General features: G+C 42.3%; 1 protein-coding gene across 1 annotated transcript; it reads right to left on the bottom strand.

Moving 5' to 3' along the window:
• Window positions 1–6,404: 6,404 nt before the first annotated feature.
• mfsd14a2 (major facilitator superfamily domain containing 14A2) lies at window positions 6,405–24,346 on the bottom strand. Its single transcript, XM_069692386.1, has 12 exons — window positions 24,104–24,346; window positions 20,861–20,956; window positions 17,811–17,873; window positions 16,551–16,678; window positions 16,236–16,350; window positions 15,892–16,110; window positions 14,750–14,863; window positions 13,532–13,603; window positions 13,059–13,171; window positions 11,373–11,470; window positions 10,191–10,348; window positions 6,405–10,070 (listed from the first exon to the last, which is right to left on the bottom strand). The coding sequence occupies exons 1-12, from the start codon at window positions 24,185–24,187 to the stop codon at window positions 9,858–9,860; spliced, it is 1,473 nt and encodes a 490-aa protein (XP_069548487.1). The 5' UTR covers window positions 24,188–24,346; the 3' UTR covers window positions 6,405–9,857.
• Window positions 24,347–26,009: the final 1,663 nt, after the last annotated feature.

The raw sequence follows: 26,009 nt of genomic DNA on the forward strand, positions 1-26,009 counted from the left end.
ATCGGTTGATTCTGAAACATTATTATTTTTATTTTTCCCGAGAGTTCTCTGCAAAGCAGGCGCGACGACCACAAACAACTGTCTGCTGATGATTCAGAGGGATCTTATGGAAAAAAAAAACAGGATTTATTTACCACGGTGTGTGATGACAGGGAGATTTAGAGGGAATGTACAAATGTACACTACAACAAGCGGTGGGGTCAAAAGGTGACGCCTCAACAAGAGAGAGAAAGCAGCACAGGAGTAATTAGCCGCTGAGCTGATTGGACTGTCGTGTAACGCAGGAATAGGTTGCACTATAAATGAAGCGCGGCTAAATTGCGCTGCTGTGGATTCTGTATTTTAAGCATAATCCCGTATTGAGTGTACAGTCTGTAGGAGTGAGATGACTTAATGGGATTAAAACCTATAGTGAGTGGCTGGATAAAGCCATGTCCCACTTCCCATTGACCCTTTTTTTTTTTTTTTTTAATTTTTGCCTCGCTTTAAAAAAATATCACAGGGAGAAGTTTCGATTCTGTCCGATTTCCACCTTTTCTCTGGTATTTTGAGCTTCTGATGAATGTCCTGCAGAAGATGACATTTCCTTTAAAAAAAAACAACAACAACGATGTGTCCATTTGATTTGTGTACGGGGTTATTGATACATGGGCACATGTAATCACACAATTTTAATAAAAAAAATACTCTTAAAAAGAGTTTAACAGTGAACTAAATAGAATAAAATGCTCTCCAAAACAATAAAAAATGATAATAGCTCTAAAAATATATCGTCATCCAGATGCTGAAAAAAGTCCTGAATAGTTTGTTTGTTTTTTTTAGCTGTCTCTGATTGTCTTACAACCCTCCAAACTACACTTTTTCCTCGTGAATATTATCGATTCTGTTAAAAGTCTACAGCCACAGAAAGTTTTCTGCAAGATCTTTGGCCAGTTGTTTATATAGCCTATTTTTTTTTTTTATTATGACAATACTTTTTCTGCATGTTCGAATAACGGCAAACTTTTAATAGAGTTAACATTAAAACGCAAATTATTTCTGTGGAAAAAAAAAAAAAAAAAAAAGACTACTAAAATGCCTGACCCTTTTTGCAGGATGAAATTATTTTCAGTACATGTTGTCTCCAGTTAAAAGCAGTAACCAGCAGCAGCGTACGTACCCTGCTTTGCTATTTTGTCCCGATTAGGATCATTATGGCTTCGAACCATTGACGTGTTATTGAAGCCGAGATGAACAAAAAAACAAATGACTCATGGACACGTGATGTGAAATGCTGCTGGAGACTAAAATAGTTGTTTTTGAGCTGTTACAAATCTGACAGCCTCCTAATCCCGACCTCTCGGGTCAGGTCAAACCACTGGGTCAGCCCGATGAGACTGGAGCAGAAACAATGCATAAACATGGCTGCAAAAGGTGGCCGCCACCGTCTTTTAATGGACGGGCGGTTTAAAGTCCAAATCCGAGGATCGATGCTGCTGTAACGCTTAAAAGGACCAAAACAACGTTTTTTTTTTGTTTTTTTTTGACAGTTTAATATAAGTCACATATTCTTGGTGATACTTGAGTTGACTGAAATGGAACAAAACCATAGTGTAAGAATAGTATTTCAAATTCCACTTAAGTAAAAGCACACCAACGATCAACCCCAAAAATATGTCAGAATAAATTGCCCTAAACTACACTAAATGTTTTAAGTTTTGAGTAAAAAGATTTGGACTTTTTAATGACTCATTATGTCACATAACTGAGAAGATGATTAAATATTTTATTTGAGGTGAATGAAAACTCGGGAGTCATGGTAACTAATTATATTTGAGTAGATTTAATAAGCACTTGAATGTAGCTGCGATCAAAGGGTACATGTAATCCTAATATTTAAATTCTCAAAACATTACACTTTTCAGTTCAACTAAAAAAACTTTAGAGTAATCCATTAACTTAATCATTTTGAGTTCTGTTAACTTTTTTGTATTTAGTTAAAAATGGAAGTTGATCTCTATAAATGCATAATCTTTTGTAGGATAATACTGTTAATCTGAAAAGTTTTTAGGCAGTGCGGAGTACTTTGCTTTGGATCAATTATAACGAAAAGTTCATTATTTACATATGAAATGCAATGGAGTAGAAAAATAAAGTTACATAAATGGAAATATTCAAGTAAAATACGTAGTGTGTAAAATAAAATACACGCTGGAAAAAATGACAACAATCTTTATCTCCAATAGCTTTTTAAACTGCATAAAAAAAAAAATGGAATCCAAAAAAAAAAAAAAATCTAAAAACTAGAACCCTAAAATATTTCAAACCATCAAACAATCCTAATGCTGAATTTACGCCAACGATTTCAAACCATTTTGGTAAGACTGGAACAAGTCACAGCTGCAGAGTTTCCTGTCAGAGCGACCTGAAGTTGCTTTGTGTTGTAATCCCACTTGTGGCAATAAGTCCTCTTCCGCGCTGCCTTCAAGGAAACTTCAACATCCAGTATTTACATGTTGGCTGTCGAAAGGCATTGCTTTCACCAGCCGCATTGTCTGGAAATCTGTCCCGGAAGGCAAAAACAATAGGGAAACATGGATGTCCTGGAAAAAACTATGAATAATAATTATAAAAAAGATTCTTGCTCGAGCATTGAAAAAAAAAAAAAAAAAAAAGTCACTGGGCTGACAAATGACAAACAACACATAACATGTGGAAACTGTGTTTTTAAGTACGGGTCGAGAATTAAAATAAAATAAACAATAAAACTCCGAATGATATAAAAAGTATTTGTAAGGGAAATGAAAGGGATATTTTTGGACCACCAGAGGAGAGAAGCATCAAACCGAGAGAGCGCATTTGTTTTGCTATTTATACATACAGCAGAGAACAACATTATCGTCCTGGCAGATTAGTGTTTGATGAACACAAATCCACCCTTTAGCTTTGTTTTGGTCTCGCTAATGTCAGACCGTCTTTCTCTAGCTACTGTTTGATGCTGGGCAGGTTATTTTACAGGCGGTTTATCAGATTTCTTTTTAGTTATAACAAATCAGATCAGTCAGACTAATATCCCTGGGTTCATCATTCCAAGAAACATTACAATTAAGGAATCTGACTCTGTATATAAAAAAAAAAAAAAAGAGAAAAGAATAAAAAGCTTCTAAATATGTCTAAAAATAAATGAAAGCGTGACAGCTCGGGAGTTAAATCAACAAAGTACTTTTTATCATCAGGTTTTAATTGAGAGTCGGGGACAGCTGAGAGCGCTCTGTTGAATACAGCTCATGGTGTGCTGTGGAAACTGGTGGGAAGCAACATAACGGATGTGATCCGTGGTTAAAAGCTTCACAGAGGCACCGAAGCCGTCGCTCACAGCACAGGTGCACCGGTTTGCGTTGTGCGGCGTCCTCTCTCCGTAATGACATAAATCTGCTTGAAATGATCATCTTACTGCAGGGAGGGATTAAAGTGCTCTTACATAAAAGCTGAAGCTGCACTTTCTACCTTTTTTTTTTTTTTTTTTACCTGATTCCAGAGACATATTGGTATGTAGGCAGGCGGCGCTCGGTTTGAACGTGACAGCGAAAACAACGGGGTCGGGGTTCAGGACGATAAGGGTGAGTCAGTCTGCGACTACGACATACTGAGGTTATTTATTTATTTTTTCCCCCCCCTCAGAACACGCTATCTGTAAAAAGGTGCCGCGAGATATCCGAGAGGTTAAAAAAACAACAAAAAAAACAATGAGTTTAAAAAATGCGAATAGCTATTTTTAAGCCTCGGAGGAGAAAGTCGGCGTCGTGCTCGGAGGTGCGGGAAACGCAGCGGCACCCAGAGGCCCTCACCTATCCCCCCCCCCCCCGAGTTAATCGTCAACCACAAGTGCCAGGAAGTCATGTGAGAACACGTCGGTGGTCTCTTGCTTACAGAACATGGGAAATCAGGCGCTGTGGCAGAGGGTTAGAGACAGACTCCGGGTGACGCAGGCCGGTTCGACTGGAGGAACAATGAAGTTCACGCGTGATCCGTCCCGGGGTTCTTCCTGGACGCCAGCGCGCTTGCCCTCGTGTCGGGACCGGAGCGGGACCTTTCGCCGCTTCCCCTTCCGCCGGCGCGCCCGGGGGGGGGGGGGGGGGGGGGCGAGACACGCGGCTCCGAAGAAAGATTTCTTCCTGCCTGCAAAGACAATGCTTTTTAAGTTCAGAGGCCCGGTTTGACGGGACGCGCTCGCCCGTCCGAGGTTAGTGGACGCTCGCATTTACAGCGATGGCGTCGCGGCCCGGGGCCGAGTGCGGGAGGGCCGTTTTTTTTTCAAACATGTACGCGCTTCTTCCACTCTCGTGCGCCCAACTGAAGCCTGGAAAGTAAATGTGCAACGACAGCGACTCTGCATCACAATACATTCCAGCAGCTCCCCGCGAACGGTCACGTGGCCTCTCTTTCATTGCACAACACCAGCGCGAATACACGACGGGGAGACACCGGAGGGGGCTCCTCGCTCGGGCCTCGGAAGTCATCGGGGGCAGCTCCCTCTAAAGCGCTCGGCGAAGTCGCTCTTGTTAAAACACGCCCAACCCTTTTCCCTGCCAGAGAGCTGTCGGTCCCGACGAGGCCCCGGTGCCCCCTAATTCCTGGAAAAGCTGGAACCCGCCGTTTGTCGATGCGCAGCTGACGGGCACCGGAGGCCGCACGTTTAACGCGTTGTTCCCCCGCTTCTTTTTTCAGCGCCGCCGGCATTTTCACGCGGGAGAAGGTTACGTGTCGTTAAGACGTAGAGGAAACCAAAAATCATTGCGCAATAAACAAAACGACAGCGGCGACGGGGTTGTTTCTTACGCAACCCGCTGGTTTACTGCTCGGTGATTATCGATGCTCGATACGACACCCCCCCCCCCCCCCAATTGTGCCGGCGAGTCCCGTCATAACTGAAATCCGCCGCAGCGCCCGGTGCTGTCAGAGGGCTCATTAGAAAACAATGGCAATGGATTATGGATTAAGAGTTTTATTATTATCTCTTCTATCCCAGGTTAAGACCACGTTAACACCTGCTGCTCCACTTGGGACACTTGCGCGTACGTCATCATATTCCTGCTGAGACGAGGGAAACGCCGGCGAGACGGAGGACCGTTATTCTGCGAATGTAAAAAAAAAAAAAAAAAAAGGGGGGGGGGGATGTTCCGTTAAAAAAACAAGACGGTAGCCGACAGGTTCTCAATGTTCGCCTTGCAAAAAGGAACTGCCGAGCTCACGTAGGAACACGTGAAGAGTGTGAAGACGGGAGGTGGGGGGGGGGGGCCGTAATGTGCCGGCATTTATGGAAATGGAAGAAGAAGAAGAAGAAGAAAAAAGCTCCGTTCCCGACGACGCTCGAAAAATCTAAAAAGAAATCGGATCCGGTGTCAGCACGATCAAAACGCTTTCAATCCTCGGTCACAGTCACGTTACGCAGCTGATTTTTTTGTTTTGGTTTTGTTTTTTTTGTTGCAACACACTCAACAGAAGCTCAAGACAACATACAAACAAGCGAAATGAATCCTTCCATCAACAAATCTCTATAAATAAGGCACATTTTCAGATCTACATTACACAAGTCCTAATAGAAGAAGTGAAGGTTACTGTGCACCGTTCGCGCCGAACATTTTAGCGCGGCGCACGCCGGGAATGGACAGGTAACGCCGATAACAGCGTCAACGGAAGCGATAACCGATCGAATTTCTCTCGTCTTGGGTCACGTTTTGACCTCGCGAACACTCGCGTGTACAAATGTGTATATTTACCGCGACAAGAGAGTCGGGATTGATTATAAGAAACGCCAAACACGAGGCAGATTAATATCTGGCCACCGAACTACACTCAGAACCGTCGACGCGTTCGGCGTCGTGGATTTAGAACGCGTTGCAGATTTTACCGATTTAAAAACCATCGCGAATTATCGCCGGCCTCGTTCCGCACACCGGTTTGAGACCAAACGTTTGCGGCGTCTTCCGTCCGCGGCGCGCACCTTGCTGGGACGGAAAGCCTTCTCGGGACTCCTGCCAGACGGGGGCTGCTGCCTCCATGTGGCTTTAATAAAGAAAGGCTCAAAACAAACAAAGTCAAATGAGCTTAGGTCGGTGCAGGAGCGCATGCAGTGCGGAGGGGGGTGGTGGTGGTGGGGGGGGGGAAGCATTAGAGCTGCCGCGTACCTTTAAACGGCGGGATTACTGAACACAAAGACCGGCGTTATTAACAGTAAACAGAAGCCGACAGGTGTGCCAACTGTTTATAATAAGATCTAGTGGGATTTAGCAGCCGTTGAACGCCGGATCCTCGTCTTAAACGCGACACTTCCAACAAACCCAGCGATCATCGTTGCTCGGGCGCGCGCGCGCCCCTCGCTGCTCGGCAAACTTCGGGTCTGAAAACACGCCGCGCTCCACCCAAAGAGGCAAGCTGAAGCGTTTCATTGTACAATAAACCTTTAATAAATAGTTTGTCATTAGTTTCCCATATTTACATTAATAACCACCATTTACTTATGTTGCCATACTCATTTCTTGGCTAATTTTAGGCACACAGAGAGAGGAGGAGGGGTGGGGGTGGGGGGTGGAGGGGTTCAGGCCACAAACCACATCGTACTAAAAACAGGAGTGGCTAGCAGGTAAGTCTTGAGAAATATAATAATAATAATAATAATAATAATAATTGCACCATACGACCAAATAGACCAAGAGGTGGCCATCTCCTTGAGCGATAAATATATACATTTTCTGTACGTACATGTGATTTTTTGTTTTTGTTTGTACATTTACAGTCGTCTGCTTGGAGGCTGTACGAGCGCACGCGGGGGCTGGTGCAGGATCTTACCAATTGACGTGGGGTCTGAATTTATGCGTTTCACTTCGGCGTCGGTCCAACAATTGATACAAATTAAAAGCAAGCGATCAAATCAACACTTGCGGCCTCCCGTGCAGCAACACCCCCTCTGAAAGAATTAAAAACTGTCGACGGGTTCAGTCGAAATGTCGCGGGCGCAGCGTGGTCAACGTGTACAGCTGGACTGGGAACATTCAGTGACTTGCGATCTACTGGTAAATCTGGGGGGAAAAAAATAAGATCCAACAAATGCAGCGAACCACGAAGAAATGCTTGTTATTAAACAGAGACCGAGACAGATGGACATTCGATAATTTAACCATCTGGCAACAATGTTGAGAAGAGTCCTAAAACTGACTGAAGTTTAAAAAAAAAAAAAGCTATCAAAACAAAAAATAGCATTAAAACTTAAATCTTCAGCCAAAAATAAAAATAAAAAAAATTAAGACAAGAGAAAAACAGAAACAAAAAAAAAACAACACAAAAAAAAACAATCCAAATCACTCAAGAGTACAAGCACACATAAACACACGGTACAAAAAGAAAAGCAAACCAAAAAAAAAAATTTGGCACAAAATATGAGACGCACATTTCAGAGATGTTAAACAGCATGAAACCTGCTGGTAGCGAGAAGAGGCATTTTTAAACGAACTTGTTACACTTGCTAACACAGTATGTGAACAAAGGGAACACAGTGTCACTGATACCAAAACCAGGAGCAGCACCAGCAGTTACAGTCCAAACTGCGCCACCTATTGGCAGGAAAAAAAATATAACAGCAGCAGTTCAAGACCTGCAGAAATACAGGCGCGCCACCTACAGGCAAGAAAGATAATACAGTCTGCTGCTCGACATTTTACAGGGCATTACGTAGGTGTGTTTTAAGGGTTTGAGATGACCGAGTGCTCTCCTGTATTCGATGTAGATGACTGAAGGTGAGAAGGAAGGATGTAATCTGTTATTCTAATTCTTTTAAATTCCAGTTTGTTCATATATTGTACTTTAAATGGTTCCTTATTGTTGTTTTTTTAAAGAAACTATTTATTAAGATTTATATTGTAAGTGATGTTGTGGTAATAGGTGTTTTAACAACCTAATAGTATTAATTATTTGTATTCCGAGAAAAATGGGAATCCTTAGGGAAAAAAACAAAAAACGATACCATCGGTTTTTAAAGTGGAAAATCTGCAGATATTAAACATTTCCTAAAACTGGAGCAGATTTGACTTTCCTTGCCTGTAGAGGGCGACATCACCATTTCCTCAGGGCAACCGCTGCTGTTGCTTTCGCTCCGGCAGGTGGCGGAGGTCGGCTCTTACAGACACGAGCGAACGGCCCCCTCTTTGTGGAGAGAATCTGCAGCCTGACGAAACACAAGTCATCAGACGGGTCCACGAGGTGCTTCACGTCAAACATTTTTGATTATGTGTCGTTATTGTTTGAGAAATGTGCCGCGCCTCATTTTTAACCGTTTGTTACGGCATCTTCTTAAATGTCAAGGGGTTATACGAAACGGCCGTCGTTCTTATCCAATTACAACTGAAGAAAACATTATCCACCACACTACATCGCACTTAACCTTTAAATGTTCTACTGCAGCAGCGTGACTGATATTCTGTTTGAACCGAAATGATATTCATCCAAAAGACTCCCGTGTTGACAGGCCAGCGGAAACACCGACGTGCTGATAGCGACGCTCTCGCTCCAAATGGTCCAGAGGCTTTAAAAATAAAACCATGGTTCTGTAAGCCTTAACCCTGATGGTGATAAAGGTCAGGAAACAAAAGTAACGGGAAGGGCATGAATACAAAGGAATAAAAAGTGTGTAACGGCTCCGATGGGAGCAATAGCGTAAGATTACAGAGCCTTCTCAGACATCGGTCTTCATACAGGTTACGTAATGTCTATATGTATATATATATATATATATACATATATATATATATATATATATATATATATATATATATATATATACATATATACACGTATATATATATATATATATATATATATAGATATATATTTATCTTAAGTCACTTCAAGGCAACATTTGTTTCTTGAATAAAAACTTGAAGCACAACTAGCCTTCAGTTTGAACAGAGAAAAATATACAACCCAAACTGTACTACTCTAGAGAATGGCAAGTAAACATTGAAAAACAGTTTCCGCTAATAAAGTGGTCTCTCGTCGACGCTCCTCTCTGTAAGAGGTGCGACATTTAAACAAAGTGTGGTCCGAACGAAGCTTTTGGAAATCTGAACTGGTCGACTCTCCCAACACTGGTTTGCAGAGACCTCCTCTCACAGGTTGCTGTGCTTCGTCGCTGTGCACACAGAGGAAGAACTGTGTTCCCTTCTTGGATGCTTCAACGGAGCTGTAGCATCGGAGCGGACGTTAGTGAAAGAGCATCAAACAAGTGCCCTGCTAACTGGTTGTTACTCTCTCGCTGGACAAACAAAGTTGCCACTTGACTAACTAAAATATCAAGAGTCACACAGGAATTTAGTAACAGTTGAGATATAACCCACTCGCACTCTGAACTAAAAACCACTTCAGTTGTGTTTCGCACCCGGAGGAGGGCGAGCTGCTGTTCGCTCCACTCCGTTCCAGCTTTAGGGACCAAAGATCGGAGTCCAGCTCAGCAAAGTCAGACAGACAGACAGACACACACACACACACACACACAGACACACACACACAAACACACACACACCTTCCCACTGCAGCCTGAAAAATACTCCACACACACACACACACACACTCTCTCTCTTCATGCAGGGTCTTCAGAGAGTCCTCCCAATACCCTGCTTTTAAAAAGAAAAGTGCTGCCGAGGAGCGAGTGCCCACTTTTGTGCCGTGGACGCAGACACACAGACACAAACACCTCTCCATGGCACTCCAGTCTGATGTGTGCCTGAGGTGCATGTGTGTCCATGTGGTGAAACGCGTGTGTGTCTGTCCATGTGTGCGGGGGCTTTCGGGGGAGGAGCGAGGGAGTCTGCCCCCCGTAGCTGAGGTTATACACTGCTGTCCTCCAGCAGCGGCTCCTTGCCCTCCGCCCCGCTGCCCTGAGGGCTGTGGGAGTGACTCTGCGCCCCGTTGCTGTGCTTCTTGTAGGCGCCGGGCCTCACGCCGGGCCCCGTGTGCTCCGGGATGAACAGGGCCACCAGCAGAGACAGCAGCACTGAGCATGCGCCAAACAGGAAGGGAGGACCGGGGATGATGGCACTCTAAGGGACAATAAAACAAGAGTCGGTGGCAAAGTAGAAGACGCGAATCGGAAAAGGTCCGACTGGGCAAAAACAAAATAGGAAATGTTTTGTAGATGGTATTTTGAAATCAACGCTCACCTCGTCGGTGGGGTTGGCCATGTTGAGTTTGGCACCTTTCTCAGAGCCATCGGTGTCGGTCAGCTCCACGTGGAACAAGTAGAAGACGAAGCCGTAAAGGGCAGGACCCAAACCGTTACAGAGGCCCCGGATTCCAGTAATCATGCCCTGGACAACGCCTGAACATGAGACAGAAACATGGAACATCCCATCAGCGCTTTAGTGTCGAACCGGAGTGAGAACTGCTGGGACTTATTCGGGTGAAACACACAACACGAGCTGAGTGTGTCGCTGCTCTGCAGCAGGGAGGCAGTTTTTCCTCATATACAGGGAATCAGTACATTTTATACTGAGACACGTTTACTTTAAGCCTGATATTACAACACAACCACACCCCATCGGCCATCGCTTCCAGTCGTTGCGTCCTGACGGTCGAAGACTCTTTGGATGCAGCTGTTGGAGCGGCCTTTAAATAACTGACATTCGCTTCCGTGTCCAACTTTTTGGGGGTTTTCAAGTTGAAGGTATTATTGTTGCTCCAACTGTTCATATCACGTCATCTGGCTCGAACAAAGTCACCATTGTTGGAACTACATTTAGAAACAAACAATGGACTTCGACATCATCGCGTTTAACCACCACCAGTCGCCGACTGGTGCACCCAAACAGCCGCCGAGTGAACCTTCATGCAAACAGGGTACCCAGACTCTAATCACAGCTTCATACTTCGCTGCGAGCGATGGCCGCGTGGAGCTCGGCTGCGTGGACTTCAGAGCTTCCCACCTCCGAAACACAAATGTGAGTGTGCAATGCTCGAGAACAGACCCCCCCCCCCCCCCCCCCCCCCCCCCCCCCCCCCCCCCCCCCCCCCCCCCCCCCCCCCCCCCCCCCCCCCCCCCCCCCCCCCCCCCCCCCCCCCCCCCCCCCCCCCCCCCCAGTTTGTAAGCAGATTAAAAAGTCTAGCCAGCATCGAAAACCTTGAAAGGCTTCAACAGATTCTTAGTATTGTTTACATATGCGAGAATATATATATATATATATTAATCAAAACAATACTTACGTATTTTTAGGAAAATACTGATGCTTTGTTTAATTAAAAAGCAGAAGACACCAAACATGTATTGTTTTGGTATTTAGCGGCAGGTTTTGTCTTGTGTATTTGACTCTCACAAATAAATGGAAAACAAAACAGTAGAGACTCACCTTGCTGGTCAGGGTCTGCGTTACGGGAAACGATGGCGCTGATGGCGGGGAAAGTGATGCTGGACATGGCTGCAACGGCTCCAGCTGCCCACATCATCCTACAATCGACATCACGCGTTTATTTACAGACACAAACAAAATATTATTTAGCCTCGCAAACATTAAGACATGCCCCCCCCCGAAGGAGAGTGAAAGCTCGTTAAGATGACTATTGCTAAAACCTACAGTGTTAAAAAAAAAAAAAATGTAAAAGTCGGATTATTAAATACGTACAAAAGAAGCAAAAATAATGGAGCAAATTTTGGATGAAGCTGCACTTCCTGTTCCATCCAAGCCACAACAACAATGAGCACTGTGTGTGCTTTTCATTACGAAGGGACAACTTCCAAAAAAAATCTGGTCACTTTTATTTGAATTTCAGGAGGTAGAGACACCGAGTGGAAAATAGATGGATTTCACCCTTTTGTGAACAAGGACAGGATTCTCCTCTAAATATATAATACCGCTAACTTGACCTTTATTTAACTTAATTTACGGGACTGATCAAAGCAGAGCGGCGCAGTAAGGAGACATGCTGTGAATGTTTTCTTTCAGAATCGATAGATATTACGGCCGCACTGCCTTCTCCTCCGGGCCAAAACAACAAGAGTAGCTGAAGCTGCTGTGATCTCACTTCCAGAGAAATGAACCGCAGAGTGGGAACGAGGTTTCCGGGTCGTGGTTGTTCGGCAACGGTTTTCTTCACATTCACAGGGTTAAAACGAATGAACACACACAAAAAAAAACAGTTGTATTGATTTTCGCTTTGAAAAAACATTTTGAAAAGCACTGATTTAAAAAAAAAAAACGTGATTTCCAAAATGATAAAATAACTGCACTTTTGTTTGACCTACTCACAAGCAAACCAGTCCAGTGTTTGAATCCAAGAAAATCTTTATGTTTAAGCTCTGACACTATTTGATGACTTTAAATGAGACTCAGTGTCACCGTTAATTAAGGCTATGCTCCCCTCTAGTGGCCTGTCAGGGTAGTGAAACAACAACAGGATATAATGCTACGTGTGCAGAACATACATGTCAATAACGGAACAGCAGGAATAACCACAGTAACCACCACTATTTGCCAGAGGCCTGAACTACACAAGGATGTCGAGCATCTCAATGATTCAGAATTCAATTACGCTTGTAGATTTGATCTCATCAGATCCCCCTTACATTTCTCGGAATATTAATATTCAAGTAAACAATGGTGTTCTTGTTGAAAATAAAGAGCTTTCAGTTGGCTCAAATGTTAAACATTTGCTCTTTTCTTGAGTTGAATACACCCACACTGACCCTTAGGCATTATGACGATGGTCCTGCACTATGCTGCTAGAAACAATTTGTCAGGACAAACTTCCTTCCTTGCTTGAAATCATATTCATTGTGTGATTATACTTTTACTGTATCACTCTAAATAGATCTCTTGATCTGAGAAAACTCAAACCAATTCAGAACCCCTCATTTTTCACACATTGTTCCACCTGAAAGGTCTTGTTGTCCCCGAGTCCTGTTGAATTGAGTCTGTGTGTGTGTGTGTGTGTGTGTGTGTGTGTGTGTGTGTGTGTGTGTGTGTGTGTGTGTGTGTGTGTGTGTGTGTGTGTGTGTGTGTGTGTGTGTGTATACTTTAAAATAAAGAGTTACTAACCAGGGCTGGGAGCCGAAGCCGTACCAGGCCAGCTGAAGAATCTGGAAGCCGAGGCCGAGCAGGATCGTGTTCTTATTCCCGATGGAACGCATCAGTATCCCCAACACCACCGTCTACGGAAACACAAGTCATACCAGACAAATATGGATACGGAATTAACAATGAATTATTAATTAATCAATTTCCTTTGTCTTCTATGATATTAAATAATAACCTAAATGAAAGAATAACTTTTCATTTTGGACTATTTTATGAATAATAATTTTTTTAAAAAAGGATGCAATTTGAGCGCATTAACTTGGGTTCTGGGACATCGTGTCATATTTCAAAATGTCATCACATTTTGTAAACAAAACATTTAACTGATTGAGACAATAATCAACCTGTAATGTAAATAATCACAGTAAAAATGAAACATGAGAAGGCTCAATATTCCACATAGATCAAACACTACATCAGCATTTTTGGAGTACCTGAGCTAGTATTGAGAGGATCCCCACAACAGCGATAAAGGCAGCCACTGTCTCTGAGGAGAAGCCTATGACCTGAGGGTGCGAGAGCGTTCAGATAACACAGGTTAGGACACGACAGTCAGAGACGAGCACACACATTAACACAAAGCTCCCCCCCCCCTCACCGTTTCACACCGAAGTAGAATGGAGGAAGGGGGTTTGTTTGTGTTCTTTTACAATCCCATTTTGGTTACTACTCTATTCTCGGGAAAAAAAGTGCTTCGCGTTATCATCCTGGTGTATTTGGGTCAAATACGCTGCACTTTATCTGCCACAATACAGGAAGCAGCAACCTGCTGAGGCAAGGTGTGTAGAATTAATGACAATGAGCGCGTAGAGATATACGATAAAGCAATTCTGGCATAAAAGAGGAAGTAAGGCACGGTGAGAAACTTTAGCCACGATGCTCCAGAATTACTTTCTTTTCCTTTTAAAAGGCAGTAACAGCAAAGTATGAGCCTCTGTGTGAGAGATCTGCCTGACTGGTTCATCCGACACTGTTTACACAAATTTAACAATCCTCAGATCAAGTAGTTTGTTTAAAAAAAAATTTTTTTTAAAGGAGGCGATTCCCCCCCCCCAGATGCCACCACAGCATTACGGCCGGAGCTGCCCATTTCTGGCCACTTGTGGGTAAAAATGCTTTGGTTTTCGGCGGTAGCATTTTGTTGAGACACATAATGAATCTGCTCCATTTATTCACGATCTGAAACAGGCGACTCAGCAAACCTGCTCATTTAATCTTGGAGAAACGTAAGGGGGAAGTGTGTGGTCGGCAGTCCCCCCACCAGCTGTACTAGGATTATTCCCTGAGCTTTCCCGTAGCAGTTTCATCCTCTAATTAGCAACACAAATGGCAACCATATGAAGCTATCACATAAAAAAAAAAAAAAACACACACACATTAATACAGACTGTTTTGTCCCTGTTAATAAAGCAAAACCTAAAAAAAAAAGAAGAAATATCCAAGATTCTGAATATTAAAACAAGTCTTTGTCCATTTTCACGCTCCACAATCATCTGTGTAATACCCGTTATTGTTATTCAACAATTCAGTCACATCTGGATGAGCTGGTGCTTTCCAGGTGGTAATAATGTTGTGCGCAGTGTGTGTGTGTGTGTGTGTGTAAAATCTGTCTGAATCGTGTTTCTGAGTTCTGTCATGAAGCAGAGTGTTACCTGTCTGAGATAGAGGAAGAAGCTGGAGTACTGGCCGGCCTCGGGGAGGTAGGAGAGAAACACTGTGATGCAGATGAGGAGCACCGTGGAGTCCTGGCCCACTTTACGCAGAGACTGACCGAGAGAACAGCAGGAAGAGTTTCACTTGTTACGAGGAATTCAAAACACGAGAACCGTCAGTGAACTTTCTGACATGGTGAGTTAACCAAGTTCCCTTATTCAGTAAGCAGAGTCCACTGTACTGCCACAGTCACCATGATAATTGTGACGAGGTGATGAGGTTAAGTATGCCAAAAGTTTTACTTGAATATACTCTGTATTTATATAGCAGTAAAATTCTCTTTCAATACCATGAGTGGTACTGATATTAACTCTGCGTTAAAGGACATTTTTCCTTCAAACAAGATTTATGCATGTACACTTAAAAAGATTCTGCTGGCAATAATTTGTTCCTCCTGATTTTATCGGCCATTAAAATATCCATTTCTAAAGTATCCGGTGGAAGTGATAGGACTGTATATCACAAAGTTTATATGATGTTCTTATGACAGTTAATTAGTGTTAATCAAATCAAGTGTGTGTCCTCCAAAATTACCATTTTATAGTACAATTTTCTGCGCTGAGCTTCAGTGGACAGAAAATGACAAAAAGGGGACATTTTGTGGGAAAAAGACAAAATAAATCAGTTGCTTGTCGGCAGCACTGAGGACCAAAATCTGTCGAATCTACACAATTTTTTTTTACTATAACAGACAATAACAAAAAGTAATCTGCAGTTGCTGTTCCATACAAAGAAACCAGATCTCACTCTCGCTGCAGCATTATTATCCAATCAAATGATTGAGGCGTTCTGGATGTGCGTCATTGTGTCGCCACGCAGTCACCAATGACTAAATATAAAGATTGCTTTAATTTGTTTGTGATTAAAAGAATTTGTGTGTGTGCAACTCGCCCTTACACAATAATATGCAGATACATTTTAATGTGAAGGCTTTCACCCATTAGCTCCACCTTTAAATTATCATCAGGGTAAAAAAAAAAAAAAAAAAGAATTCCCAAACCAATGAATAATAGATAAGAAATGATGCAGCTGTCTGGTTGGAAACAAATGTATCGATAAAGAGTATCCTGTTGTGACTCACAGCAAAGGGGTCGGCCTGTTCCCAGGAGATTGGTGCTCCCCACGACGCTGGCCTCATCTTCTCCGGCAGCGACTCCGGTACGGCCACCAGGATGAAGCAGATGTCGAGCAGGGCGATGGCTGTGGCCAAGATCACCACCAAGGTGTCGCCGTAGGCCACAGACAGGTAGGCTCCGATGGCCGGGCTGGTGACCAGGCTGGCCGCGAAGGTGGCCGATACCTGAGGGCGAAAGAGAGCCGACGTGAGCGAAACAAGAAGGGATCTACCGTTTCTTTCAAAACAGCCGACTGCTCTGTCTGTGAAGCTGTGAATTCATAAACTGTTTTATTCAACCATCTCCTCACCAAGCCATATGCTGTGCTCCTCTCGTGCTCCTGCGTGATGTCCGCCACATAAGCAAAGATCACAGAGAAGGTGACAGCAAAGACTCCAGACATGGAGATGACTGCAAAGTACCACCTGAGAGAAGAACACAGTTTGGTTTCTGAGCACAGGAACTAAAATGACTCGAACTAAACCATTTTATTATTGTAAATTTGATCTTAGAGAAGTGTTTAATGTCGATAATTGGCAAAGCAGCAGCTGTAGTTTAACCTGTCGTTGTAATGGACTGCATTATAGTGAATAACTGAACAGGGCTGTGAGTATTTTGCACTCACCATGGGCTGATCTTCATCAGGGGAATGGGCGCACACGTGAAGAAGACCGTTAGCAGCAAGAAGGACTTGCGTCCCCATACGTCTGACAATGCCCCGATCAGCGGAGCACTCAGAAATGATAATAGGCCCTGAAAGGATAGAAAGAGAGGTGTGAGGAGGACACAGGATGGAGGAGGTGTCAGAGAGACGGAAGTTGCCGCTCATAAATTCACAGGGACTGAGGGTCGAGTACAAGGATCAACACTGTCAACACAGCCAGCTTAGAAAATAATCTAAGCACGATATGACCGACACTCTCAAGTGGATAATTTAACACCAATGACACATTTAAAACATCAATTTTAGCTGCGGGTTTGTTCTCGATCAGCGGCAACTCTCAATAAAGACGTGAAACCTGAGAAAACTTTACAATGGAGCACGTAAGGCCGGCTGGTGTGATGACTGAAGTAAAACCTCAGAGACATACTGGCACGGCGAGAACAGAAAGGATCTTTGACAAAAGCCGTTATCCTGATAATAGAAGACGTGTGGGTTTTTTCCCCCCCTCAAAATCAATGGTTACTAATAGATTTATTGACCCCGTTAAACTCGGCCTATCTTTAGACATTCTCCCGTCCCTGAACTAAAGACCTCCTGTCAGGGTAGATTTGAAGCACTTCACCCTTTAAAAAGGTGCTTAAACGGAGCTTTTCTTTGGCCAGCAGGGGAACCTGCTACGGTTACTGGACAGCTCGCAGGTGTTAACGTGTAACCGCATCGGTGGCATCACTGAACAAGAGCACACATGCTCGGCAAATCTGCCATGGGCCAATAGAAGCGGGACAAACTCGCGGTGCTGAAGAGGGACGTTAGGTAGCAACAGCTGCAGTTGTAAAAACACAAAGCACTCTGCTGATGGTGTGTCTCTGTGGCTTTATGTGACAAAATAAATGTATTTAATATTATTAACAAAATCCACTATTGTAATTTACACGATTAGTGTCACAAACTGCAGAAGTATACAGATGGAAAATTGCTCATCAATAATAACGTGAACAATTACAATTCATCTCCACAACACATGCAATCACCTTACATTCAAAGTCATTTCAAAACAGAAATATATTGAGATCCTGTAAAAGGAAAAGAAGAGCGGTAACATGTTCACACGCAGGACTGTGTTCTGTTCCATTTGCGCATTCCGCCGTCACATTGGCACCACGACAATGAGACAGAACATAGAACCTATTTGTTCTGTTGGCGTGTGGTGCTGTCTCTTACCTTCACACCATGAATGAGTCCATTCATCAGGAATGTGTGTTGGGGGAATGTCTGGTGTAATACCTGGAGAACAAACACAGATGAAACCGCTTTAGCCACACAGTCTGGGAACTGTGACCTACACTGGTTTATGTACTTATCAGAGTTCAACTACAGCTAACGAGCAGAACAAGTGTGATGACCCCATTGTATAAAAATTGACCAAATAATGAAGGGCTGAAATTAAGAAAATAAACCTTAAATTGAACTACTGTAGTCTATGGCAGAAGACGAGATGCCACAATTTTTCACTGCAATGAAATTAAAATAATGGAAAATATTGCACACATGATGCTTTTAACAACAACAAAAAAATCATCTGTTGTGTTTAGCTAAGAGCTTTCACAAGTCTATGACCCACATGTTGATAAAACATTACACTGGTTTGGTTTTATTCCATCATAAAACAGCACAAACAAAAAAAAACACACCTTTTTACATTTTCCGTCAGAAAAACTCAAAAGTCACAGCATTTTAAATTAACATAAGACACGGACATACAGAGAAACAAAATTAAAAAGAAAAACCGCAAAGAATGATCAAGTATGATCCATAAAACTCAAACAAGGCACAGGATAGTTCATATAGTTAGAGATACAGTTCAAACAACTTATTTCCATTAGAGGTCATGAGACCATAGATTCCTAATTACTGACAAATCCTGTATATATTTACTATACTACATAAAGTCCCCCATTTCTTTGCTTTTCATTTTATAATTTTTTTTAAACACAATCTTAAAAGCTATAAAAGCCCCTAAAGATCTGAAATTCAATTTGAAGAAGCTTAAAAAAACAACAACAAAAAAAAAAAACGCAACGTTATCACATATTTGGACAGTACAAATTAACAGTGACAGATATTATGGTTTTGTCCCTCTAGCTGAAAGGCTGGTCCAAACTTTAGCCACGTCACCCATAAGTACCACATGTTAAATTTCGACAATATTTGTAGTATTTCTACACTAATCCTCAGTGTGTACAAACACCTGTTAAAATAGTACGCTGCTTGGTGCGTTAGGCATGGCTTGCTCCAACATGACTGAAGGTTGCTGAATTTACACACGTACTATGATCAGACAAAGCTTTCCTCAGTGGCCACAAAAATAAATCCGATTTTTGACTCATTATGAGCTCCAGTAACTGTCTGTCCACAGGTGCTGTCCTAAACATGTTTAACTAATCCATAAAGTCGTGTTGTTTTGTTTACGCTGGGCTGATAAAGTCACGCTCTCCGTTGTTTGAGCCGTCAAGTGACCTAAATAGTTTCCAAAACCGATGAAGTGGCCAATTTTGGTCTGTGCAAAGTGTTGTCATGGTTACCGGAGTCATTCATCGTTAGAGACCGGATAACTAAATACAACTGAGCGATTGAAACAGTTTTACAATATTTGACATCACTGTGACATCAGTTTCAGGGTTTTTATACAGTTTTGCTGGAAAACCGCTGTTAAAAACATTCTTTGCATAGTAAGAAGTACTCGGAGCTCATACTTTTTCAAGGATCAACAATTCTTCACAATTGTAATTGTATAAAATGTGGAGAATTTTCCAAAGTTGGACATTGGCAGAGTTGGATATGGAGATTCATCAAAACAACAACAAAGTTTTCTTAGTGTATTGATGTCTTTAAAAACAAATGTATTTGTTAGGCTTTTATTATAGACATAAAACAAAAATACAGACAACCTTTCTGCTTTTGGTATGGGTTGGTTTATAGCTGCTGTCTCACAAATAATAATAATAATTAAAAAAAGAGACATCATAAAGTGTTTAAAGATAAGCGCAGCCAGGCGTTGTATTTCAAAAATGCCCTGTCTTTGTGGAAATGCAGAAAAGAAACAGTGCCAGAGGGTGTTCAGATAGTTCAAATCCACAGGATGTTGAGCTCAAAGTCCATAACGTCAATCTGCAGCAGGTATTGCGTGCGAGTGTCATTGACCGTGTTGTGGGAACAACAAGCTTTGGTTTAATTTAGGACACGTGGAGCTTGACTGGGACTGAACAACAGGATCTGGTTATTGTTGAGGGGTACAGAGGGAAAGCTCATGGCATAGCAAAGAATCGCCTCTCTTCCTCTGGGAGTCAGTTTCCCAACACACACAAGACTTTCAATGCTCAGTGAAGACTGTTGCTGCTGGATACTAATGAAGCAGTGCGCTCATTGGGAGCAGTGAAGCAGTCCCTCTCATCTTCAGGCGGCCTCTGATTAGTCCAAAATGCAAATCCTGCCTCCGCCCAGGGAGCGTGAGGGCAACAACCCCCCCCCAGTAATTAATGCCTAACAGTTACACATACAACCACCTCTTCAAACAGGCGACTGCTGAGAAGCAGCCATTGCATTAAGCTGTCTGGTTCACATCATGTGGCTCGCAGATGTTTACTCATCATTTGTTTGACATACCAGTTTCTCCTCGAAGTAATTTACGCCGTGAGGGAAAAGGGCGGAGGTACTCAGTAAATGCGGAGCTTGGATGAAATATAAAGAGCGACTGTGAAAAGGACAAAACCTATTAATACACTATTGATAAAGCATATCACTGTAACAAGTCATTTCCTTCTGTGTTTTGAAAAGACTTTCTGGTGGGAACAGTAATGCTCTTCCAGTTGCCGGTAGCAAACACACGAACCACGTCGCTCCACGCTGCTATCCTGAATGTGCGCTGCGGTTTGCCTGGCTAGAATCTGTGCTGCAGGCCGACAACACAAACCGGTGACCCCACGATAAGCCTTTTCAACAAAGAGCTGGTGCGTAGACAATACGACTTTGATGCCCTTTTCATATTTCTCAGTTCATTAGCGCCTAGCAATACATCTGCCGGCGCACACAAAACAAAAAACCAGCGTCACCGCGGGTCTCGTTCAATTGATTAGGGATTCAATTATTGGTGGTCTGAAATGACACGCTTCGGTTAGGTTTTCAAAGAAGAGAGAGTAGGTGTATAAACACATTACGAGCGGTTTTGTCAGTTTACACAAGCCGTGCGTGTGCTTCCACGTGTCCGAGCTTACCGTGAGCATCGGGGTGGTGAGGAGACCCCATGCAAAAAACTCCAGGAAGATGACCACCACGGCATGGTAAACACTGGGCTCACCGATTCCTTGAGGCTAGACGGAGACACACACGCAGGTAGAAAGGTGGTTAGCCGACAGGGAACAAAGACATCCACATGTATCAAAGTGCCTGTTCACGGTTACACATTAGAAAATGGAATTTATTTCAAGGCAGCATTTCTGTAATAATATAAGGACCCTGCATTACGTAGTCCTGTGAGACAACCCACAGTTGGTAAGAGAGTCTTATTCTGGACGTGGCCAATACGGTGCTTAAACAAGCCAACAAACATTTTAGACTTGTATTTCCTGCATAAAACGACTCAAATCCTTTTGAGACACTGATTCGTAGATTTACATCCACACCGATAATTTGAATACTGTAAATAAACAGACACAGGGCAATTTTGAGTAGAGGCGTTTACAAAATTGACAGTTACCGCACTAAAGTTGTTTTCGAGAGAGAACCTCATCACAAACTTAAAACTGTCATATAACTTTGTTAAATTGCTTCTGCCACCAGTAGCCAAAGTTACGTGTTATTATTTTGTCTCCAAAACACTGCTTTGTGTATATTTTACAACATGAGGTTTGCAGCATATACTGTATTAAAATCTAAATTGCAAACCTGACCAGAATAATTGAAAAAACATGGCAAGCACAGTGGCTCCATTAATCCAGTCAAGCTTAACTCTAATTACGACACGGATGAGGGTGAGACGACATGTGTACTATCTTCCATTTTGCCTTACTCGGATGATGATTTTAATTTAAGCGCAAGTAAATTACCAGTACGCAAAGTAAGAGAAGAGGATTCATGTCAACAAGAAATTCATTTATGCATAGTATGATGTCACTTGTTATTGTGTTACCAATTTAACAAGTCCTGAATTTCTATAATTACCTTTAAAATTGAAAAGAACAGTGACATTTTCCTTGCTATAGTTTATTAGCTTACTAAATGCAGACCTGACATCTGCAATGAGTAAAACACAAACAGCTCAAAAACCCTGCTCTCTGGACAGGAAGTGACATCACTGAAGCTCAATAAAATTAATACGAATCTTTTAAGATGATGGGATATCGTCGTCAAGGAGGCTGAGCGTGATCTTTCACAGGAAATGCAATGACTTGTGATAATGTGTGATACTACAAAGTAGGCCAGAGCAAACTTTAAGCCACAACTGGCTGCTAGTTAACTCCCTCTTGGTGTGGTTTGCCATTTCCCATCACAGAAAAAACATTCCACAGACCTGCTTGGTGTGCAAATAAGACCCCGTTGTTCCATGAGTGTTTAACCAAACCACCGACCTGCTTTACTGAAAAAAACAAACAAACAAAAAAAAAAAACGAGGAACCAATTTGTAAAGGCCTCATTATATGGATGTTGCAACTTCCTCTCCACTGAGATGTTGAGCAGCTACACATTAATAGAAGCCATATTTCTTTTCACTGGCGTGCATCAGAAGCTTTTATTTGCTGGATCAAGGGCTGCTAGATGCTGAAAGTAAAATCTTAATGGCTGAGTGGTCAGAAGCAGCTGCGGTAACACAATAAAGCAATAACAACTATATGAACCAAGAGCTCGATTGGAAAAGAGCCACATCATGTCAGATGTAGAGATGTTTATGGCTAAAATGCTGTTGTCAGGATGACACAACAATCTCTCAGGTTAACCCGGTTTGTTGTTCTCCTTATTATGATTGTAGCTCCGTTTCTTCATATGGATTTCCAGCACGTTCGGCATTAACTGTCCGACCGATTACGTAACCAGTGCTGATGCCTCACTGCATTTACAGTCCAACCATACTCACTCTGTGCCAACAGCCTAATTTAGGACAATCATCACTTCCACCACCTGAATGATCAAAATAACCAGAATCGCTGATAGGATGGTTGAGGAGGCTGTTTGACGGGACTCCTGAGGAAGTGTGAAGGGAAATTCATGCAGACTACGGTACGGCTGCCTCCTAACGGTTTCACAGGTGCCAATAAACCGGAGAAAGGAGTATAAATGTCTCCAAAAAAAAAAAAAAAACCGACGTTGAAGTAAGGCCTTGAATAGTCAGCTTTATCACCCAACACAAGGTTTGTCTCTTCTTGGCCTGCTTCTGCAGGTGGAGCTAGTCTGAACTACTTTATCTCTATAGTTTTATAAACAGGGGCAGAAGACATTTATAGTAGTTATCACATGATGACTGGGAGACAAGAGACTGTTTGCAGTTTGTTTTTTTTCTTTTGGACTTTATCTCTGATCTTTAATTTTCAGTGAGAACATTTCTTACATTTGTGGAAACGAAACCATGCGAGAAGAGGGCAAAAAAAAAAAAAAAAAAAACACAACCCACAACACACCGCTTGTTGTGAGAGGTCAGAAACCACCGGTTCACTATTTAACAATGCGTTGGATTTTAAAAGCCTCTTATATTTTCTACCGTGTCAAAAAAAAAAAAAAAAAAAAAATGAAGTAAAGCAGTCAAATAAATACAGCGGGAGTAGAAAGTACAAGATTTCTTCTTCTATAAATGAAGCGGCGTGAAAAGTATCATCACACAGAAACAACGTAAGTAAAAAGCACGAGTACCTCAAATATTTACACACTAGTAAATAACAATTCAAATACTTTCCCACCACTGATCGCAACGCGGCGAAAATAAAAGACCCAACTCAAAACATATGCTGGTGAGCTAATGTTTAGCGAGCCACCAGTTTTTTTGAAGTCGAGTGATGCGGTTGAGGTTTTTTTTTTTTTTTTTTTAACACAGGATGTGAGACCAACGGCGACGTACCCGTTCACCGTAAATACTCAGTTCAGGTCCGGTAATATTCAAGGTAACTGCAGGAGAGGGGGGGGGGGGGATAATCGAGAAAGAAAAGCACAAGCTGGCGTTGAAGCGTTTAGCCAGCTAGCGTTACCTGAGCTGACGTGTAAAGCGGACTAGCAGGCCGATGCTAAGTTCAACCAGCTAGCTGCGTTAGCCGGCGACCGTTAACGGTTAACGTCGAGGGGGCTGACGACCGTAAACAACAAACAAAAACACACACACACACACACAAAAACACCGTTTTCACGGCTGTTTCCTCCCCCCCCCGAAATAATAATAAACAAAAACAAACTACGGGGTTAAACGTGAGCGGTCAAGATGCCGTTGAGCTCAGCGGCGAGCGAAGTTAACGAAGATAAATAAATATTTAACTCACACTTCCTCCATCTTTTATTATAATTTTCTTTGCAAGAAGAATGCTGCGGTTCAGCCGCTTCTTCTTCTTTTTCTCCCCCGTCATCGTTAACTTATGTCCATTCTTGATGTCAAAGGGTCATCGTCGCGACTAACAAAAGTGAAATAATGTGACGGTTTCGGCTACTGAGCTCATCACACTTGGGCTCCGGGCGGCTAGCAGCGAGCTAACTAAATGATGATTTCTCATCCCCGCCTCACTTTCAGCCCGTCTTCCTGGACGAAATATTGACCCGCCCCTCTAATGGAATACCGTTCAACGATTGGCTGGCGAATAAAAGAGCAAAAAAAACCAAACTGCGCATCTGATTGGTTGACGAAACGTCGGCGCGATTGATCTTCGCAATGGTGATTTGTGAACATCATATCGCGGCTAACAAAGAGGAAATCCCTTATATGGAGAGCGGCTGTGTTTATGAAGAAAGTGGACGAGATGTTCGGCTTCTTCCACCGACATAGTTAACACAACTGGATACAGTAAAAGCATGAACATAAAAAAAGGTTGTTTTTTTTTTTTTTTTCCAGGAGTCCAAACCAAATATATGCACAGCTTGTTCACTTTGGAGCTTCACAACTCCTCTAAATTAACTTTAAATACTAAGGTAAATTATATAGTTTACCTTAATGTATATATCTTCCTCTGTTAACTTTTTTTTTTTTTTTAAGTCTTGAAGTTACTTTTTTGCCTGTGTTATCGTTTTAAGCATTTTATTTGGTTGAAAACATGTTATGTATTGTAATAACATATATATATATATATTTTTTTGATTTTATACACTTTATTAATCCCCGAGGGGAAATTTCTTCACTACAGCAGGGGGGCTCTCAGGGGGGAGATGCTGCAGCAGGCTGCCACTAGCACGGCGCCAGGTAACCTGACCTGAGGTGCATGTTTTTGGATGATGGGAGGAAGCCGGAGAACCCGGAGAGAACCCACGCAAGCACAGGGAGAACATGCAAACTCCGCACAGAAAGGCCCAGGACCGGATTCGAACCCAGAACCTTTTTTGCTGTGAGGTGACAGTGCTAACCACTGCACCACCGTACCTATAGGTACAATAGGTATTGTTATTAGAGACCTGTTTGAATAGAGTAATTACATTTACGTAACAAAAAACAATAGATACCCTAACAAAAGCTAGGGGAAAACCTACTTATACAAATTGGTTAAGTACTGACAAAATCTCACTGTGTTGTGCAGCAACAGATATACTTTTCCCCAGGAACCAGGAACATTAAAATGCTCAGATCACATCTTAACCTAACATTTCATAGAGAGTGGACAAAGAGTTTCAGAGTTCTGGGAAATGGATGTGTTGGATAGCGATTCAAAACGTGGGAGCGTCTGAAGAACATGTCGATAAAGGTCAACTTAGGGAGTCGTATCAAAAATGAGATGAATTTATCTTTTTGTGATCAAGAGGGAGTAATTTCAGCAAGACTGAACATGTTCCTGACTACCTGAAGTCTAAAAGGTTCTCATTGCAGAATTTTTTTACAGTCTGGGGATCATATTTTATTAGGTTTCATGACTTTATGAACCAATTTTATAACATTTTTGTGATATATATTTTAATAATCCAACCTCCAAAAGTTAAACATTTTGGAACATTAAACTGCATTAAACTGTAAATCTGTATTTTACCAAGAATTATATGCTATAGGTATGATTTTCATTTCTGACCTCAAAGACCTAATCATATTTTTGTGGGCTTTATTTGGTGGTTCTGGAGTTGCAATTTCAACTATTTAGTTTACTGTTTGCTCAAATTAGTGACAACATATTCTCAATACATTGTTTTACAGTTAATACAATTTGTTTAGAATATAAAAAGACTGTTTTAGATTATATGTTTTAAAATTGTAAT

The sequence above is a fragment of the Brachyistius frenatus genome, unplaced genomic scaffold (genome assembly GCF_029030835.1).
Source record: "Brachyistius frenatus isolate BFR_SWC_R1_liver_20210118 unplaced genomic scaffold, ASM2903083v1 Contig_12, whole genome shotgun sequence".
In the NCBI taxonomy this organism is placed as follows: domain Eukaryota; kingdom Metazoa; phylum Chordata; class Actinopteri; family Embiotocidae; genus Brachyistius; species Brachyistius frenatus.

What these genes read in the sequence shown, in the direction of transcription:
- mfsd14a2 (XM_069692386.1), bottom strand. Translation starts at nt 24,187, where the DNA reads ATGACGGGGGAGAAAAAGAAGAAGAAGCGGCTGAACCGCAGCATTCTT. An exon ending in CTGATGAAGATCAGCCCATG is followed by an intron (nt 16,351 to 16,550) that starts GTGAGTGCAAAA and finishes TTCTTCTCTCAG; the next exon opens with GTGGTACTTTGCAGTCATCT. An exon ending in AACAGGCCGACCCCTTTGCT is followed by an intron (nt 14,864 to 15,891) that starts GTGAGTCACAAC and finishes TCTCTCGGTCAG; the next exon opens with TCTCTGCGTAAAGTGGGCCA.